This window comes from Pseudophryne corroboree, chromosome 10 (assembly GCF_028390025.1).
Source record: "Pseudophryne corroboree isolate aPseCor3 chromosome 10, aPseCor3.hap2, whole genome shotgun sequence".
Classification (NCBI taxonomy): Eukaryota; Metazoa; Chordata; class Amphibia; order Anura; family Myobatrachidae; genus Pseudophryne; species Pseudophryne corroboree.
This window is the reverse complement of record NC_086453.1, coordinates 185,205,229-185,219,751: the sequence shown is the minus strand read 5'-3', so window position 1 is coordinate 185,219,751 and position 14,523 is coordinate 185,205,229. Positions and strand designations below refer to the sequence as shown.

General features: G+C 46.9%; 1 protein-coding gene across 2 annotated transcripts in view; it reads right to left on the bottom strand.

Moving 5' to 3' along the window:
• Positions 1–14,523, bottom strand: part of ZBTB40 (zinc finger and BTB domain containing 40) — a 368,246-nt gene that overhangs the window by 273,043 nt on the left and 80,680 nt on the right. For both annotated transcript variants that reach the window (XM_063942961.1, XM_063942962.1), the window contains exon 3: positions 9,281–9,414. In XM_063942961.1, the coding sequence (XP_063799031.1) occupies positions 9,281–9,414 (134 nt within the window). The remainder of the gene's footprint in view (positions 1–9,280; positions 9,415–14,523) is intronic.

The following is a 14,523-nucleotide window of genomic DNA, read 5'->3' as shown; positions in this document are numbered from 1 at the left end:
ACGTAGTCTTTTCCTGCAATGCCACGCCCCTTTATGTGAAGCCACGCCCATCCCAACGAAGCCACACACACACCCTATTTTGTGGCGCGCGCACATTTATCCCTTTACTAGTGTCAATTATGGGGGGGGGGCGCCGAAGAATTTTTTGGCTTGGGGGAGAAAAATTTCTAGTTACGCCACTGCACTAACCAGTATATTGAATGTGCCAACTCCCAGGCAGAAGAACTCTACCTGCATGCTTTATTTACACTATTTACCATTGTGATATACAACAGAAAATATAACTTCATATGAATGTGTCTCAGAAGGCTTAGGAAGTATATATACAATAGTGAATAAAGCGATATATATATATAATAAATGATATTATCCTCCTGATTAATGCCGCATTCTGGGACATGAATAACCTTGATTGAATAGGATCTATCCATTTGACATTAAAGAACTCCACTGAGATTGGAGAAACAGATAGATCTTTCTGTTCTCAATATATGATTGACACGGTGCAGATATCTGCATAACATACTGTATATGCTAGTGGAATTAGATTATCAGATATAAACATAATCATATGAGCGAGATAATCTCGACACTGCACATATTAATAACTAGCCATGTAAATATATGAAGACTAAATGCTGATAACAATTAGACTGGTTTATAATTAAGAGCAATAATATATTTGGACATAGGAACAAATACGCGGACACATTTTTAATCTTTAATCACATTTATTATTTCTATTGCACTTGTGGTATATGTTGTACATGTCTTGATTTTAACCTCTATGTTTCGTCTATACTCATAGTTTGTGTGTTAGTTATTGTCACACTATTTTAAACCTTACATCAATAAAAGTTATATTTTAGGAATTTCTCAGATGGGTGTGACAACTAGGTTACTCCTTTCTTTGTGCATCGACAATACAGCCTTTCTTTCTCTCTCTATACGTATCTACTTCAGCTGTAGTTGGTAGCACCCCCACAAGTAAAGGTAAATACCTGCAAACAAATTGGGGTTAATTTTGGAGCTTCATGCTCCAAATTTTGTATCAATTAATTGTGTGTGCGCAGATACAACCCTATTCCCATATGAGTAAGCCCCAGTTAACTCAGACTGGCTGCCAGAAAATCTCCACCAAACATGCAGAGCCTGGCCTCAGTACTCCTACAAAATGTGGCCGAGACTAGCCCGTTTTGACGAAAAGTCCTCGTTGCCACATCCACTCTGCCCTCCTTAACGCCACAGCATGTAAAGCTGTAAATTTTACTATTTTTTTTGGCTCATCTGTGATTACTAACTGCACAATAGCAAAAAAGAGCAGAAAAGTTTACAGGGAATGTCTGAATTTTTTTTTATTTCAAGATGTTTGTATTTCTTTTATAGAAGAATGTAATGGTTATTTTCACCAACAGATGGCGCCCAACAAAGCTAATCAATTGTAGCTCCATTCGGGTGCATTCAGCTTGCACCCCTCAGAGTGCTCAAACAGGACTCTGAGTCACGCTCATTAGTTTGGCTGGGTTTAGCCGCAAAACAATTGAATTGTCCCCTCGATATCCAGTCATTTTAGACGGGAGGTCGGGCACGCAATACAACTAATTTTGCCGCTTACTGTTTATTTGAATAAGAGTGTATCAGCACAGAGACCTTAAATAAATGCTGGGGAAAGCAAACAAATTTTGAGGCCCTCCTTTCAAAGTATTTTTTTTTTTGTTTTTTTAATATAGCAGTCCAAAAAAAGTTTTGATGCTCCTGCTTTATTGCCACGTAAGTATTATTCCGTTCAGAATGATTTGGGATTTTTCAAATCTAGAAATCAAATTCCTCTTGTAGGAATTGAATTAGTATTATCCCAAATGTACTGAGGATGATGCAGAGTTGTAAGCACGCCCAACTTGTGGATGGACCTTGCTACAGAGCATGCACACTGCAAAAAATGCAAGAGAGGGTGATGAACTGCACTTCTAGGGTGTGGTGTTGTAAGGTAATTTCTACTAGGGTAAGTGAAAGGGGGAGGCGGGTTTTGCGGCTCAGTACTGTAGGAGTACCTGTTCCTACTAGCAACAGGAGCATGTAGAGAGAGAATGGTACAAGAGCTCATAATGTGGTGTAGGAGGGGTGTTGTATCATGTTGGAGGGACTACGTGTGTGTAGGTTTATGGAATGAGTGGTGGGGATGAGAGGGGGTTAATGCTTGTATTGTGGGAAAATCAGGATTTTGGTACTTACCGATAAATCCCTTTCTCCGATTCCACAGGGGCCACTGGAGCGCAGTTACAATGGGGAAATAGTAGGCAGTAATTGGGAGCTGGCACTTTAAAATTCTAATACTGTGGCTAGCTCCTCCCCTACTATCTCCCCTCCAAGCCAGTCTTCGTAAAACTGTGCCCGAGGAGAGCTGTAATAAACAAACCTTAAGGTAGAGGAGGTTAATGACGCCCTGTAAACCAGGATAACACAAACCAAACCTGGAACAGAACATAACAAAAAACAGGCTAACCTGAACTCAACAAGCACTCATAAGTTGATCTGAAAACCGTTAAGCAAAAAACAAGGAGGAAACAGCGCTGGGCGGGCGTCCAGTGGCCCCTGTGGAATCGGAGAAAGGGATTTATCGGTAAGTACCAAAATCCTGATTTCTCCTTCATCTAATAGGGGCCACTGGAGCGCAGTTACAATGGGGACGTCCCAGAGCTCCCAAAATGGGTGGGAGAGCGCTCAGAGTCCTGTAAAACCGCTCGGCCAAACTGAGATGCCGAGGCTGCAAAAGTGTCAAACTTGTAGAATTTGACAAACGTATGTCGGCCCGACCAAGTAGCCGCCCGACATAAAGTAGTCATGAAGACCCCACGGGCAGCCGCCCACGAAAGTCCCACAGAGCGCGTGGAGTGCGCTGAAATGGAAGATGGGAGGTTCCAGAGAAGCTGCCAAATAAGCTTGTCTGATGGTCAGTCGAATCCATCGAGACAAGGTCTGCTTAGAAGCCGGCCAACCACGGCGGGCAGCATCGTATAGAACAAATAAATGAATCTGACTTCCGAATAGCTGAAGTCCTATCCACATAGATCTTGAGCGCCCTGACAACGTCCAATGATCTCGAATCCGGAGAGTCCCCCGAGAGGGCCGGGTCCACAAGCGGCTGATTGATGTGAAAATCAGACACCACCTTAGGTAAAAAGGACATACGAGTACGAAGCTCGGCCCTATCCGCATGAAACACCAGGTAAGGAGACCTACAAGAGAGAGCCCCAAGTTCCGACACCCGTCTAGCTGAAGCCAGAGCCAGGAGAAGAACCACCTTCCAGGTGAGATATTTTATGTCTACTGATTCCAGGGGCTCAAACAATTAAGACTGCAGAAAAGACAGGACCAGACTGAGGTCCTATGGCGCTGTCGGAGGACGGAAGGGAGGCTGTATTCGAAGAACCCCTTGAAAGAAAGTCTGAACCTCAGGCAGCAAGGCTAACTTTTTCTGGAAGAAAACCGAAAGAGCAGAGACCTGCACCTTTAGTGAACCCAGTTTTAGGCCTGCTGAAAAACCCGCCTGCAAAAAACGGAGAAGACGGGCTAAGCTATACACGGAAGGAGAAAATTCTCGACGTTCACACCAGGCTACATAAGCCTTCCAAATGCGGTAGTAGTGAGAAGATGCGACTGACTTTCTAGCCCGAAGCATAGTAGGTATAACTGTACGAGGAATCCCCTTCCTTTTCAAGATGGCTCTCTCAACAGCCACGCCGTCAAATGTAGCCTGCGTAAGTCTAGATAAAGAAACCCTGTTGTAGAAGGTCGTCTCGTAGTGGCAGGGGCCAAGGCTCGGCCACTGACAACAGGTGTAGGGTGGAGTACCAAACCCTGCGTGGCCAATCCGGTGCCACCAGGAGGACCAGAGCGTCTTCTCTCGATGCGTTGCAGAACCCTCGGCAACAGCGGGAAAGGAGGAAAGAGGTAAACGAACCGGAAATTCCAAGGAGCCGTGAGGCATCCACGCCCGCCGCCGCCGGGTCCCTTGTCCGAGAGTAATAAAGAGGCAACTGATGGTTTCGGCGGGACGCCATGAGGTCGATCTGTGGTTTTCCCCACCGGCGTACCAGTTGCCAAAACACCTGGGGATGTAGTGACCACTCTCCCGGGTGCATGTCCTGGCGGCTTAGATAATCGGCTTCCCTAATGTCCACTCCCGGAATGAATATTGCCGAGAAGGACAGAGCATACTTCTCCGCCCAGAGAAGGATGTTGGTGACCTCCCTCATCGCCGCACGGCTGCGAGTGCCGCCCTGACGGTTGATGTAAGCTACCTTCGTGGCGTTGTCGGACTGAACTCTGACCGCTCGACCGCGCAGTAGGTGATGTGCCTGAAGCAGGGCGTTGTACACCGCCCTTAGCTCGAGAATGTTTATGGGGAGAGCGGATTCGTGGATTGACCAGCGCCCCTGAAACCGATGTTTCAGGGTCACTGCCCCCCAACCTCGCAGACTGGCGTCCGTGGTGAGGAGAGTCCAATCCCATATACCTAACAGTCTTCCTTCCAACAGATGTGTCGACTGGAGCCACCAGAGCAGCGACGACCGTGCCTTTGGAGATGGCGTCACCCGCTGATGAAGGAACAGATGAGATCCTGACCACTGATGTAGAAGACACAGCTGAAACGGTCGAGAGTGGAAGCGACCGTACGGAAGAGCTTCGAACGCTGCTACCATCTTTCCCAGAAGGCGAATGCACAGATACACTGACACCCGTCGGTGTCGAAGAACCGAGCTTGCCATTGTCTGCAGAGACAGTATCTTGTCCTGCGGAACGAGAATCATCCCCAGAATCAACAGCCGTTGTGAGGGGCATAAGTGAGACTTCGGGAAATTCAGGATCCACCCGTGTCGAATCAGAAGGTCCTGTGTGATCCGGATATTCTGAAGTAACCGTTCTGCTGAGCTTGCATTTATTAGCAGATCGTCCAGATAGGGAACAATTGTCACACCCTGCTTCCGAAGTAGGGCCATCATGACCACCATGACCTTTGTGAACACTCTGGGAGCAGAAGAGAGACCGAAAGGAAGGGCCTGGAACTGTAAATGAGCATCCTGTATTGCGAACCGGAGAAAAGCCTGTTGAGGAGGCCAAATGGGAACATGCAAGTATGCATCCTTGATGTCTAAGGATGCTAGAAACTCGTTTTTTCCAACCCCGCAATAACAGACTGGAGGGACTCCATCTTGAACTTGAATACCTTCAAATACGGATTGAGATCTTTCAAGTTCAGGATTGGCCTGACCGAGCAGTCCGGCTTCGGTACTAGAAACAGGCTTGAGTAATAGCCCTGTTTCCGATGATGAGAGGGAACAGGGATCACCACCCTTGCGGATAGAAGCTTCTGGACCGCTTCTCGACCTACAGCGCCTCCCCCCTCTCCGGGGCGGGGAGGGCCGCGAGCGGTACCCGGATCGGCCTGGAGGGGACCGTGGAGTGCACGTGTGCCCGCGTCGGGGCGGCCGGGCGTGGGAGGCCCGGGAATGTAAGGCAACTCCTTGGTTGTCGGAAACTGGCAAACCCGTGGTAAAAAAACGCTGGGGCGGTTGCTCCTTAAAATCGAGCTTGTAACCGCAAGTGATTAGATCCCGGACCCAAGCGTCTGGGCAGGACTGTATCCAGACCTCCTTGAAATCCCACAGACGAGCTCCCACCCTGTGATCTCCCAGGTGGGAGGGAAGCCAGTCATGCGGTGGTAGTGGTAGAGGACTTAACCTCTGACTGGGCTGAGGTTGCGGAACCTCTACCCCTGCCGCCGCCTCTACCTCTATGGCCACGGAAGGTAGAAGCTCCACCCCTGGCCTGGCCTCGAAACCTGGAAGGGGCACGAAAGGATCGAAAAGAGGGACCCCTACATGGCCTGCGAGTGGCTGGAGCAGCAGAAGGAAGATAAGTCGACTTACCTCCGGTGGCCTGAGAGATCCAGGCATCCAGATCCTTACCAAACAGAAACTCACCCGTAAAGGGCAACGCTTCTGCCGCCCTTTTGGATTCCGTATCCGCCTGCCACTGCCGGAGCCAGATAGCTCTGCGGGCCGCAATTGCTAAAGCGGAAATTCTAGCTCTGAGAATACCTATGTCCTTGGACGCTTCGCAAAGATAAAGAGCCGATTCACGGATGTGTTCCGCCAACTCTATCAATTGATCCGCCGGCAATTCGTCACGAATTTCAGAGGACAAATGCTCCGCCCAAGCTTCGATCGCCTTGTTGACCCAACAACCTACCTGCGCCGGGCGATGTAATACCCCTGCCGCAGAGTAAATATTCTTTAAGGTAGATTCCAACTTCCTATTGGACGCCTCCTTAAGCGAAGTTGCACCCGGAACTGGTAGGACCGTCTTTTTGGACAGATGAGATACCGAAGGATCCACCATCGGAGAGGTCTCATAACGTGTCCTGCTATCTGCGGGAAAAGGATAAGACGACAGTTTTCTTGATACCTGAAATTTTGCGTCTGGATGTTTCCAAGCTGCCGTTATGAGCGCATCCAGCTCCTCTGAAACTGGAAAGGTCACCGGCAGGCATTGGTTGGGGCCAAACCTTGACGGGCGTAAGGCGTCCTGCCCCGTCTCCTCCACCTGTAATACTGAGCGAATAGTAGTAATAAGAGCCTCTATACCCTGAGCTACTGGTTCAGAGTCCCCGTATACCTGATCCTCATCAGTATCCTGTATATCAACATCCTGTATATCCTGTACATCTAACCCCGCCTCATCTAATTGAGGCATATCATCGTCAAAGTCCTGCAACACAGAGGCTAGCAATCTCTTTTTAGAAGCCTGTTGAGGGGGGCTAAAGGACGGGGCTTGGGAAGGGATCATAGCCCTAGAAAGCCCTTCCACTGACTTTGCCAATGAGACAGCCCATGCAGGTTCTGGTTTCGGTACCTGGACAAGCTGTCGGAACCGGGCCGCCTCCCTATCTTCCCGAGAGTCTTTAAGTTCCCCACTCAGCAGGGACATAACCTCTGTGAGTTGTGTCGTCCATGTCGGGGCGCTCTGGGGTTCTGAGGAGGGCTGAGCAGATGGCTGTGACTCCTCACATAAAATCTGACCCTGCTTTTGTGTTGCCTTGGAGCCTTTATTGGCCATGGCAGCACCTAACACTGTGACCCTCCCCCACAGGAAAACAGCACTAGGCAGAAAGGGAGGGAGGGGGGAAAGCAGGGAAAAAAGCAGCCACAGCAGCCTGATCTATCCTGCACGATACTGTGCAGTGACAGGCTTGCAGGACGATTTAGGTGTCCCCCAGTGCCCCCCTTCCCCACTGTAACAGCTCCACTGTGTCCGTGGCCCTCCTCCGTCCCACTCTGCTGAAATGGAATGGCCGCCCACGCGCGCTACTTCCGACGGTGCAGAGCGGGACTAAGCTCCACCCCCCTCCGCAAAGGCGCCAGATTCAAAGTCTGCTTTGCGCCTTTTGCCGGATCCCCGTAGCGGCTCTGTGAGCCGCGCTGGCGGGGATCCAAGCGGAGAGAGGGGGGGGGGGGGGGGGGGGCGCTGCGTGTGGTAACAAAAGCAGAGCATCTACAATAATAAATAAAATCATTCACAAACTTTATTCAAACGCCCCTGCCATCCTGTGATCTCAACCCTGCAGAGAGCCTGGGGGAAGAGGGGATAGCACACACTCACCTTTTCTGTGGTGGAGTGGCCCCGACACACGCAGCGGTGTCCGGCCACTGATACTCACCACTGCCATGCTGCCGGAATCTTCTGCTGGTGGAGCGGCCCCGACACGCGCCGCACGCAGCGGTGTCCGGCCAGCTCAGGAGAGCTCAGTGTCTCCCTCAGCCGGGGCCCATCCCGAGCCGCACGCAGCTGCGATGGGACCCCGCCGGCAGCTCCCGCGGTGCAGACTGGCAGTGGCACAGCTGCCAGTCTGTGAGTGCAGGAAAGAAAAATAAAATAAAGAAAAAAGAAAAAAAAATTCTTCAGATAAAACCCAAGTGACCAGCTCACCTCGGGCACTAACTAAGACTGGCTTGGAGGGGAGATAGTAGGGGAGGAGCTAGCCACAGTATTAGAATTTTAAAGTGCCAGCTCCCAATTACTGCCTACTATTTCCCCATTATAACTGCGCTCCAGTGGCCCCTAGTGGATGAAGGAGAAATGAGGATAATTGTATGCGAGCAGTGTCCTTGTGTTGGTTGTGGTGATTATAAACTGTGTCTATAGTCTGTGTGATCAATGGGTGTAAAGAAGTCTAGAATTTAAAAAAAAAAAAAAAAAAAAAAAAAAAAAATCGACGAGACCAGTTTAAAAGGGACTAATGTACAGATTTACCAATGCTCATCGTGGCTACATCTCAGCAGTATCACACCTTGTTAGGAGCAAACGTGAGCACATCTGGGACGTGCTTGTACCCTAGACGCACACGCACCCCATCCCATGAATGGCCGAAGCTCGGACAAGAGTTCACGTTTACCGCAGATGTAGCCACCACTGCAGCCCCAAAGCTTCAAGCATTTTAAATAAACATTTTTTTTTTTTTTTTTTTAATTAAATCCTCTAACTGGACAGATTCAACTACATGGGCGGTATTACTGACAAGGCCACAGCAACCGTTTAACTGCATGTAAGAAATTGATGCATGAAGTCAGCTTATGCTCAGGACTAGAAGAGAAAATCAATAAAACATTAGAGATGCGTATGCTTTCTTTTATGCCACAGTCCAAATGGTATCAGGATATTAGGTCGACGGTCAATAAGTCGACCACTACTTGTTAACATGCATTAGGTTGACATGGACAAAAGGTCAACATGGCAGTGGTCGACATGAGTTTCTGTACAATTTTTTTTACTATTTTCAACTTTTTCATACTTTACCATCTACATGGACTACAACTGGAAATAGTAACCGGTGCTGAAGCAGAATGGGGAAGAGGAGCTGTGGTGAACGCAGAGAGCCACCTTGCCCGCAAGGGGATTCATTGCGCACGCCCTATCACCGGCCATGTAACAGTCGGGATCCCGCCGTCAGTATTGTGACCGGCGTAACACATAACCAACCCGTTGACACAGATAAGCTACAGCATGGCTAAGACCAATAGAAAAAAAAGAATGCAGCGTGGTGTGGATGCAGAAATGGAGCACATAAAGGGTAACAGAGTTAAAATGTACCTAATATACTTAAACATAAATTATAGCATCAGTCTCATCACTTAATAGCCACACAACTAGAACAGGGACATAGCAGTCACTCTATCCCAAAAAGCACCATGTTCATCGGACCCTCTGCATACTGACTCACCTGTTTCTCTGCCTCATTGATTTCTTGGCATTTTTTTAGGTTCTCTAAGACACTTTGGGGATCTGAAAGAGCCTCAGTGAAGACACTTTCATAACGGATGAGAAAATCCAACTCACCAGATGTTTTTTCAACTTCTAAATATTAAAAACAGAATACATTAATAAACAAGAAATAAAAACAAGAAAATAAAAAACATGAGCAATTTCAACCAAGCTGTGGGTACTGTAAAATAATAAAAAATTAAAAAAGTTTTATATACATTAATTTTTGAGGTAATGTTTGCTAAGCAATTTCATAATTTTGTTTAACTTTTTAAAAACGTTTTGAATAATCCCTTTAGTAAATTTTCTCCTTTCCTGTAACAACCATACAACTCTGTATCTCAGTTGAGTAAAGCGGATGCATGGAGCTGTTCTCCAACCCCCTTCCCATACTTGGCTGATCCATACTCTGTAAATTGTCAGTAAGACGCTGACATAACTTAATCACCGAAAAAGGGTTTTTAGTTGTATGGGTATGCCTTAATTGGAATAATAGTGTCCCTCTAAGATGCATTGCGGGAACGGCGCAGAGGTGCTGGGGCAGGTCGTGAGTGCACGCTGCTGAAACGGGGGCGCAGCCCTGACGAAGTCACTATGGGAGGTGGTGAAGCCCACTTAACGTCACTAATGTATCGAATATATAAAAATAAAAACTTGTCCTTCTGTCTTTCTATAAAAATCCACAGTTTACAAGCGAAGATCGTGACATTTTACATATGAGCGTATTAAAAAAAACACAGCAGAGGCAATTAAAAGAATTTGAAATCCCTAGCACCCCTAGGTGGGGCACAGGAGACAGCATAACTCTAGAATTGCTGGAGCAATGTACTCAAAAAAATGGTACACATATGCCTTACAATCTGGCAACAAACACTGTGGGGGAGGAGGAGGAGGGGGGGGGGGGGGAGACTCCCTAGGGGTGAGGCAGCAGCACTGAGTATTTCAGCAGACAGCATAACTCTGGAATGCCTGAAGCAATTTACACCAAACTTGCTACACATGACTTACACTCTGGTGGGTGTAACACACCACTAGCACCACTAGGGGAGGGCCAGCAGCACAGACTATATCAGGACATGCATGATAAGTCAGTGATGACAGGGCCAGTGACATGATGTGAGGAGGGTAATGCAGGTAGCACAAACCCACACATAGAGTTATATAGTGGAAGTAGCACGGCCCCCCAGCAGCACAGAGTGTATCAGGAGATACATAATGTGCTGCGCTATATAAGAAACTGTAAAAAAAAAAGAAAAAAAATTGGGATAATTTCACAGGGGCACTGACATGTGAGGAGGGGAATGGAGGAAGCAGGTAGCCACAGACAGAGTTGTATAGTGGGAAGAGCAGGGTCCCTTGGGGGACCACAAAGGGGTCCGGCCACTACACAAAGTGTGTCAAGGAAGCAAGATAAGATATGCCTATATACTAGATCTCCAACCAACGCAAATTAACGAACAACTATCATTTCAATTTACCATCCTCATCCCCCAGCGATGCACGGGTATTCAGCCATCTACAATGTTATTTATACTGTGCGTTTAATACTGAAATGTATTTTTGCAAACACATTCTCAAAATCCATGGGCAACGCCGGGTACTCCAGCTAGTATTAAATATTATTATTATATATATATATATATATATATAATTATTTTTTTTTATTTTTTTTATAGGGGAAGGCTTAGCGGCACCAAATAGCGATACCAATTTCATACTAGTATGTAGACCAGGATGGTGTAAATTAACTGATGGATGGCCTCCTTGTTAGACACTCCCTTTTTTTTTTTATATTCGGGCGTCAGCTACACCTTAAAGAAAGAAGCATTGGTAAAGTGCTTCATGTATAGTGTAAAGATAGTAGATAAGGTGGTTTTAAGCGACCAGTGGTGTCATAGGACTCTAAGGAGACTATATTTTAAAAGTAATACAACTTTTAATAAAAATGATTAGCACCAATACAAAAAGTGAATAAAAGAGCCACATATATAAAACAAATTACTAATGAAAAAAATAAAAAATATAAATATCTCTGGAGCTACATAAAAGTACACCAATTCATAAATAGTTAATAGTAAAAACTGATATAAGACAAGAGGACAAAAATCCTAACAATATAAAATTGGAAAAAAGATCAGCATGTAAGCTGGGCCGTTTAATTCTGAATTCAGCATGAGTGCCGCACCGTGGACTTGATATCTATATATATATATATATATATATATATATATATATATATATATATATATATACACACATACACACATACATACACACACTTTCTGCTTTAATTTGATGGTATTTACATACAAATCAGGTGAACGGTGTAGGAATTAAAACGGTTTATATATGTGCCTCCCACTTTAAGGGACCAAAAGTAATGGGACAAACTAAACAATCCTAAATCAAAACTATCACTTTTTAATACTTTGTTGCAAATCCTTTGCAGTCAATTACAGCCTGACGTCTGGAACACATAGACATCACATCACCAGTTGCTGGGTTTCATCCCTGGTGATGCTCTGCCAGGCCTCTACTGCAAATGTCTTCAGTTCCTGCTTGTTATTGGGGCATTTTCCCTTCAGTTTTGTCTTCATCCAGTGAAATGCATGCTCAATCGGATTAAAGTCAGGCGATTGACTTGGCCATTGTAGAACATTCCACTTATTTGCCTTAAAAAACTCTTTCGCTGCTTTCGCAGTATGCTTCGGGTCTTGTCCATCTGCAATGTGAAGCGCCATCCAATGTATTCTGAAGCATTTGACTGAATGTGAGCAGATAATATTGCCCGACACTTCAGAATTCATCCTGCTGCTTTTGTCAGCAGTCACATTATCAATAAATACAATGGAACATTGGCAGCCATACATGCCCACGCCATGACACTACCCACCACCATGCTTCACTGGATGAGCTGGTATGTTTTGGATCATTAGCAGTTCCTTTCCTTCTCCATACTCTTCTCTTCCCATCACTCTGGTACAAGTTGATCTTTGTCTCAACTGTCCATAGGATGTTGTTCAAGAACTGTAAAGGCTTTTTTAGATGTTGTTTGGCAAACTCTAATCTGGACTTTTGTGGCTCACCAATGGTTTACATCTTGTGGTGATCCCTCTATATTCACTCTTGTGAAGTCTTCTCTTGATTGTTGACTTTGACACATATACACCTACCTCCTGGAGAGCGTTCTTGATCTGGGCAACTGTTGTGAAAGGGTTTTTCTTCACCAGGGATATAATTCTTCTGTAATCCACCACAGTTGTTTTCCATGGTCTTCCAGGTCTTTTGGTGTTGCTGAGCCCTCTAGTGCGTTCTTTCTTTTTAAGAATGTTCCAAACAAGTCGATTTGGTCACAGCTATCTCTCTGATGGGTTTGTTTTGATTTTTCAGCCTAATGATGGCTTGCTGCACTGATCGTGGCAGCTCTTTGGATCTCATATTGAGAGTCAACAGCAACAGATTCCAAATGCAAATGTCACACCTGGAATCTACTCCAGACCTTTTACCTGCTTAACGGATGATGAAATAACGAGGGAATAGCCCACTCCTGTCCATGAAATAGCTTTTGAGTCGAATGCCCCATTACTTTTGGTCCCTTAAAAATTGGGAGGCACATATAGAAACCGTTGTAATTCCTACACCGTTCACCTGATTTAGATGTAAATACCCTCAAATTAAAGCAGAAAGTCTGCAGTTAAAGCACATCTAGTTTGTTTCATTCCAAATCCATTGTGGTGGTGTATAGAGCCCAAAATATGAGAATTGTGTCGATGTCCCAATATTTATGGACCGGACGTGTGTGTGTGTGTGTGTGTGTGTGTGTGTGTGTGTGTGTGTGTGTACACACACAAATATAAAGTGTATCTATCTGTTTATTACAGGTGTTTCAAGGAAGTGCAAAATATGTGTGTAGCATAATCCCTTTCAACTACCTTTCTCTTACGTCCTAGAGGATACTGGGGACTCCAAAAGGACCATGGGGTATAGACGGGATCCGCAGGAAACATGGGCACACTAAAAAGACTGACTTGGTGTGAACTGGCTCCTCCCTCTATGCCCCTCCTCCAGACCTCAGTTAGATTCTGTGCCCAGGAGTGACTGGACACACACTAAGGGAGCTCTACAGAGTTTCTCTGGAAAGACTTGTGTTAGGTTTTTTATTTTCAGGGAGACCTGCTGGCTACAGGCTCCCTGCATCGTGGGACTGAGGGGAGAGAAGTCAGACCTACTTCTTCTTAGTTCAAAGGCTCCGCTTCTTAGGCTACTGGACACCATTAGCTCCAGAGGGTTCGATCACTTGGTGCGCCTAGCTGCTTGTTCCCGGAGCCAGTCACCACCCTTCACAGAAGCCAGAAGAAAGAAGCCGGGTGAGCAGTGATCGCAAAAACGCGCTATAACGCATATTTTACGCGTTATAGGCAGTGGGGGACTCAGTTTTGAAAAATGAGGGGGTCCTGTGGGACGTGCTGTGACTCCCCTACCAATCACTGCGGGCAGCTGCACATGTCTCTTCAACCAGTCATAGCCAGCAGAGTCCAGCAGAGTCCCCAACCAATCATTGCTGGCAGCGTTTCCTCTCATCCAATCACAGCGGCTGCCTCCGTCCTGACTTCTCTTCCCGCTCTGCAGCTTGAATCCTCCGCCTTGGGCTCCGGGTGACAGCAGTCGAATGCTGGGGCTGAGACTCAGGGATTTAGCAGCGCTCTCTGTGCCGGCTGCAGGGCGGATTCCAGGTTTGAATTTAAAGGTGAGGACGCGCTGCGCTGCACGGCAATGCGCTGTCAGTGTGTGATCCGTCCTATTCCCTGTCCTCACCCGTCTGTGCGCTGCCGCGGGATACGGGGCCGACGCTGCGAGTGGGAGGCAATGTCCACACAGCCTGGCAGACGGGACAGTGAGCGGGGCAGCGGCTACTCTGCTGCTCTGTCCGCTCCTCGCCTGGCTCATTACATAGGGAGGGAGGGTGATGCGGCTGCTGGGGGCCATTGCTACAGGCTGGATAAGCTAATATCGTTATGGTGTTGTGAGTCACAGGCAGGACACCCCCTCCAGTGACATCTGCAATGACTGGGCACCTTCTTCCTGCACAATCCTCCCCCCCTTCCCGCACGATTACTGTGGACACCACCTTCTCTCGCTGACACCCGTGATCGCTGTGTCTGGGGGGGTCTGAGGTGGTGGCTGCAAAGTGTGTAACGTGCT